General features: G+C 28.9%; 1 protein-coding gene across 1 annotated transcript; it reads left to right on the top strand.

Moving 5' to 3' along the window:
* The first annotated feature begins 3,582 nt into the window (after positions 1-3,582).
* LOC125865157 (annexin D4-like) lies at positions 3,583-5,121 on the top strand. The gene is made up of 6 exons (XM_049545346.1): positions 3,583-3,647; positions 3,751-3,923; positions 3,996-4,214; positions 4,311-4,535; positions 4,622-4,693; positions 4,784-5,121. Exons 1-6 carry the CDS (start codon positions 3,602-3,604, stop codon positions 4,994-4,996), a joined length of 948 nt encoding a protein of 315 aa, XP_049401303.1. The 5' UTR covers positions 3,583-3,601; the 3' UTR covers positions 4,997-5,121.
* Positions 5,122-6,129: the final 1,008 nt, after the last annotated feature.

Below are 6,129 nucleotides of genomic sequence, written 5' to 3'. Positions count from 1 at the left end.
GTAAAAAATAATTTATTTTTTTATATCTATTTTGCTATTAGTCATTAATTCCAATTAATCTTTTAATGAGTAAGATGATTACTAATAACTGGGGTGATATAATAAAATTATTTATTATATTTTTTACTTTTTTAAATTGTATATGAAGACAAATGTAAATAACGGTAGATGAAGAGAATGTTAAATAATTAATATTTTCTGATGGTGTGAACAAATTGATTTTGCTATGCGCTGGTTTCATTTTTAAAACATGGCATACGGAAAAATAACTAGTCATGGATATCTTGACAACGATTGACATAGTATGGACATAATAAATTTGATGATATATAGTACTTAATAATATTTTTCTTAAAATAAACTACGAATGCTTGGCCTCAATTATTAGCATAGAGTCCTGTATCGGATTAAAAATAATAATGAATAGTCTCCCCAATTAGTTATATGTCTTTGGACAATTTTTTCCTTATGAGTTAGTTTTGAAATTCGATTTGTAATGTTTGATTGACTAAAATATTTTCTCTCGAAAATTGACTTTCATATAGTTCTTGATTTCCTCCGTCTATATCCAATTACAATAATGCCCATCAAACAATAAATATAATTAAGAAACTCATTGGTTTTTCAAGAAAAATATTTTATTTAGTATTAAACACTAAAATATAGATACTTTGAGTTGAAGATGATTATTGAACTAAAATCCTTTTTTTAGTTCGATAAACAATATTTATAGAAAATCATTTTCAAAACTGTTTAAGAGATAACCTCATTTTTATCAATTCCATGTTTTTTTTAATAATTAATTTGTATGCAGACGATCAATTCGAATACGAGTTGCATAAGCCTGTGTGAAACTGTGAATGTGTTCATCGCCTAATATTTCAGAATAATATTATACAATTATAAACTGTTGAAGAAATTAATGGACTGCGTTTTGTATGAATACATCATGTGAATGATTTGAATTTTATACTTGAAAAGGAGAAGAAAAATATATAAAGTAAATTATTGTTTTACATAAACAATTATACGTATCTCAGTGGGATAAAGAAATAAACTAATCTCCTATTTCATTTTTGTAACCATTTGTTAATGGATACTCTACTAGTTTTGATTATAAGATTATTAAAGAAAAAAGTACTCCTAACAAGAATTTCTCCATTATCTTAGAGCTATAGAGTCTTATTATATCTATTATATTTGCTATTTCTAAAAATTTTTCCAACAAAAAGTACATTATCTGGCTCAACACACTTTTTTTGCTTGAATTGAAGATGATGTATGTATATATATATATATAGTACTAATTAATATTAACGAGTAGCACGCATTATTTAAATTTTAATGCAAGAAAGATTAGATATATACCAACCAAAATATGTTGGATCATACATCTCTTTCACATGATAGCTTGACGTGCCCATTACTCGTTGTTCACACAAATAATTAATTANAGAGTCTTATTATATCTATTATATTTGCTATTTCTAAAATTTTCTCCAACAAAAAGTACATTATCTGGCTCAACACACTCTTTTTGCTTGAATTGAAGATGATGTATATATATATATAGTACTAATTAATATTAACGAGTAGCACGCATTATTTAAATTTTAATGCAAGAAAGATTAGATATATACCAACCAAATTATGAAAAGGTAACTTATAATATGTTGGATCATATATCTCTTTCACATGATAGCTTGACGTGCCCATTACTCGTTGTTCACACAAATAATTAATTATATTTTTATAATTTCAATTCTTGATGTTCTTATATTTGTATTTTATTTTTATTCTATTAGAGAACAGCATTGCGTGCCATACTATCATTTAAGTCAATTATTATTTTAATAAAGTTTATAAAATTTAGTAACAAATGTTCTTCGGATTTCAATAGGGACAACAAGATTGTTCCTCCCTCGATCCGTCTTTACTGATTCACTATACTAAAAATAAATATTTATTCAATTTAAAAAATCAAAAAAATTCTTTACATTTTATATTTGTTTTGCTCTTATTATTACATAGCAATCAATTCCAATTCATATTTGAATGAGTAAGATGATCGATTAGTAACTAGGAATGATATAGTAAAATTACTATTATATATTTTGCTTCTTAAAAAATATACTATGTCGACTTAAATATAACAAATAAAAAAAAAAATAAAAAAATAATACTTTCTCATGGTATAAACAAATTAATAATTTACAGTTGTGCTGCACGTGATTTTCATTTTTAAAACAGGACATAGGGAAAAATTAAATAACTAGAATATCTTGACAACGATTGACATAGTATGGACGATAATAAATATGATGGATATATAGTGATATTTTTTTAAAAATAAAATATGAAGACTTGACCTCAATTATTAGCGGGAATCCTGCATTGGATCCGATGAAAAACAATTGAATGAGAATAAACTCCTTAATTATATGATTAACGATCATCCGCGGGTGGATCTATGTGGGTTTATGTGAATTCTTTCAACAAAAAAATATATTGTATTTAAGGTAGATTTTCTATTATTCAAATATATTACTTTTAAACCCCCATATGAACAAGAAGCAAATTGTAGTGTAGTGGTAGATCTCTTTTAAATTGATCCACATTTTATTTTTTAGGTTATCTTCATTAGTTCATGACCAATCTTTCAAGTTTAAACATCGAATTTCATGAATTTCATGCAACATGAATTCAAATTAATCAGGACACAAAATACATATCAAACATCAAATAAAAAACAAAAAGAATTAATTACATATTGCATATTAAACATCGAATAAAAAACATGTTTCAATAAAGTTTAATAAAAGGAAAAGAATTAAACAATATAAATTACTAGTTGTAAACTCCAATGACGACATAAAAGTGTTCCGTTAATGAAGTTATTGAAATCACAAGAAGGGAGAAAGAAATAACTAAACTGATAACAATTAACTTGATCAATAACGATTTTTATTAAATAAGTTATAACAGCTTAAGTAAATTCCAACCAAAATATTGCTTTGATTAGAAATAAACCGCTAGTAATATCAGTTTAAACTATTCTAGATGTCTTCANATTTGCTATATGTGAAAGTTGCTCTAGTAATATCACTTTAAACTCTTCTAGATGTCTTCATTAATTAATATACTAATATTAAACAAGGACGTGGGAAGCTCATGGTACATAAATAAAGCATAAAATACATATCTTCATTTAATAAACATTAATGAAGAAGATTTCATAGAGATTTAATTTATTTAAAATAATGTACTTAAATACTTTTTGACTTTTATTTTTGTTTAATTTAATAACGCATGGCGTTACAAGCAACAATTTAATGGACACGTCTTTATAATTTTAAATTCATTACTTTATTAATTAAAGGGACATGAATGCTACGTTATATACAGAGGGTTACTTTGGTCTTTTCGCCTTTACTCAAAACTTAGGTACCCGGTTAGTAATTGATTAAATGACAGAAGTACCCCTAATAACTCGTATAAATATAGTTGCAATTGAATCACAAGTCCCACATCTCAACTCTCAACTTTCTTCTCTCTTTATTACACAAAAACTAAAAAACAGAGAAAATAACAGAAGAAAAAAATGTCAGAGGCTAATGAATTTGCAGCTGTAACCAAAGCTTTCTCAGGTTCGTCAGTTAGATCCAAAACCTAATTTAACAGAATTCAATTATGATTGGAAACTGATACTTTTATTCGATTTTTTTTTTTTATAAAAATACAAATTTGTAGGACTTGGTGTGGATGAGAATTTATTCATTTCATCATTGGGGAGATGGAATCGCTATCAGAGGGAATCGTACAGAGTAAGCACTCCTGGATTCTTCAAAGAAGACGAACGCCAATTCCAGAGATGGAGTGATCACCATATCCTTCAGCTTCGTCAAGAATTTTTGCGTCTTAAGGTATAAAAAAGTTGTAAAATATAAGAAATGTCCATTTTACGTCAAAAAATAAATGTCGAATATTTATTGTAGGATGCAGTGGTGTTGTACACAATGCACCCATGGGAAAGAGATGCGCGTTTGTTTAAAGAGGCGTTGCTATTGAAAATACCTCAACATGATGTTCTCATTGAGACTGCTTGCACTCGATCCTCTGAAGATCTTTTGGGTGCTAGAAAAGCGTATCATTCACTTTTCGAACACTCAATTGAGGAAGACATTGCTCACCATATCAAAGCTCACGAAAGAAAGGTCTTTCTTTTATGACTTAAGTTGTATATAAGCACTACTTTTATTTTATATTATTCTGTGGGGCTCGTCTAAAGTCAGATTTCTTGTGATTAACAGCTTCTAGTTGCTCTTGTGAGTACCTACCGTTATGAAGGGCCAAAAGTGAACGACGATCTAGCAAAATCTGAGGCTAAGGTGTTTGTGAATGCACTAAAAGATGCTAAGAAGAAGAATCTAATTGAAGACGAAGAGATTGTGAGGATACTCTCAATCCGAAGCAAGCTCCATCTTAAGGCCATCTGTAGCCACTACAAGGAAATGACAGGCAACTTCTTGGACGAGGTAACAAAAAAAAGAGTTCAACTTCTATGCACTGACCATTCATAGAAGTTAAGATTGTTGATAATGTCAATTTTTTTCTTCTTTAGGATCTTGATGGTGACTTGATCTTGAAACAAGTAGTTCAATGCCTTTGTTCACCTCAAACATACTTCAGCAAGGTAAATACCAATCACCCAACGGAATAAATATATCGTACATTCTTGTATTTCTCCCCTTTTTGTTTGATTTTTTTCTCATTGATTGCGTAGAATTTGATTGCATCCTTAAGTTTGGATGTGGAAGAATCTGCTAAAGACTCAGTGACTCGAGTCATAGTTACAAGAGCAGACGAAAATGATATGAAGCTAATCAAAGAAGAATTCCAGAGCAAATATGGAAGTACCTTGGCTGCAAAAATTCAAGAAGTTGCTAATGGAAGCTACAGAGATTTCTTGCTTACCATAATTGCAAAATCTGACTAATTAATTTTGGCCAGATTTTGTCATATCCAAAATTTTCCAACATTTCCATGTTCTCAGATGTTTTGTTTAATTTCCCCTTTTGTTTAGTTTGTTTTGAGGTCCTTTGCTCAATTTATGTATGATTGCTTTGCAATGCTCCTATTTCAATCGATTAATTTCAACATCATACGTTGGTATACTTTTTAAATGTTGCAATAAAATATAGAGCTATTCAAGCTTAAGAATAAATGACCTCTTCTTTTATCTTCAAGCTTACTCTTCATATCGAGTTATCGACCTGTTAATCCTAACTGAATGATGATGAATTATTTCTTTTTAATATAGTATTCAATAACCTCAAATTACGTGAAATTCATGTTATTTTCATTCGATTGCTACAATGATTAACAATTCTATAAGCTTGGGCTGCTATCCCTTACCTATAATGTGTGGTTAGCAAAATTGATTCAACCGGCAGCCCATTTATCCCCTATTAAGGAAGAGAGAGATTCAAAGGAACGGCCTCATTTCTTTTTTTCCCTGTTTTCTATTATGGCCAGCTACTTTTAATGTAACATAATGATAGTGTTATCTAATACAAATATGTTATAAATAATGTGTGTACTATGAGATTGGAGATATGAATTTAAGTTACATACATATATCCATAGTGTGGGGAGTCTTTTACGTTAAGAATTCATCACCAACTTAATTGTTTACTTAAGATAAGGCAAGAAAAATCTAGAATATTCCGGAGTTAGAGAGAATTGAAAGAAGATCTCTAGAATATTTTTTTTGAGAGAATAGTCTAGAAATGTTCTAGATAGGGTAGTTCTAGAATTAAGTAATTGAAGAAATATTCTAGAGTAGAGTAGAAAAATTGTTCTATCACCTCCTATAAATAGAGGTGGTTCATTTGATATGTAAGCAAGCAATTAAGTAAGTAACAAACCAAGAAAGTAAGCAAGAAAACAAGAGTGAGTGCTAATTAAGTAAAGAGTGTTGCTGAAGCAAGCAACAAGTTAATGATCAAGATTGTAAGATCGAAGCGGGTCCTTACTTTGATATAATAAAATTCAAGTTGTGAGAAATCGATTGTGCCCGTTTTCACCACCAAATAGTATTCAACATTTTATACCATCGATCTGTAAATT

Source organism: Solanum stenotomum, chromosome 1 (genome assembly GCF_019186545.1).
Source record: "Solanum stenotomum isolate F172 chromosome 1, ASM1918654v1, whole genome shotgun sequence".
NCBI classification, from domain to species: domain Eukaryota; kingdom Viridiplantae; phylum Streptophyta; class Magnoliopsida; order Solanales; family Solanaceae; genus Solanum; species Solanum stenotomum.
This window is presented reverse-complemented; position numbering and strand designations above follow the sequence as displayed.

Bases quoted from the DNA above. Each gene is read 5' to 3' on its own strand.
- LOC125865157 (XM_049545346.1), top strand. From the start codon at position 3,602: ATGTCAGAGGCTAATGAATTTGCAGCTGTAACCAAAGCTTTCTCAG. The intron at 3,924-3,995 runs GTATAAAAAAGT...TATTTATTGTAG, and splicing joins AAGAATTTTTGCGTCTTAAG to GATGCAGTGGTGTTGTACAC. The intron at 4,536-4,621 runs GTAACAAAAAAA...TTTCTTCTTTAG, and splicing joins CAGGCAACTTCTTGGACGAG to GATCTTGATGGTGACTTGAT.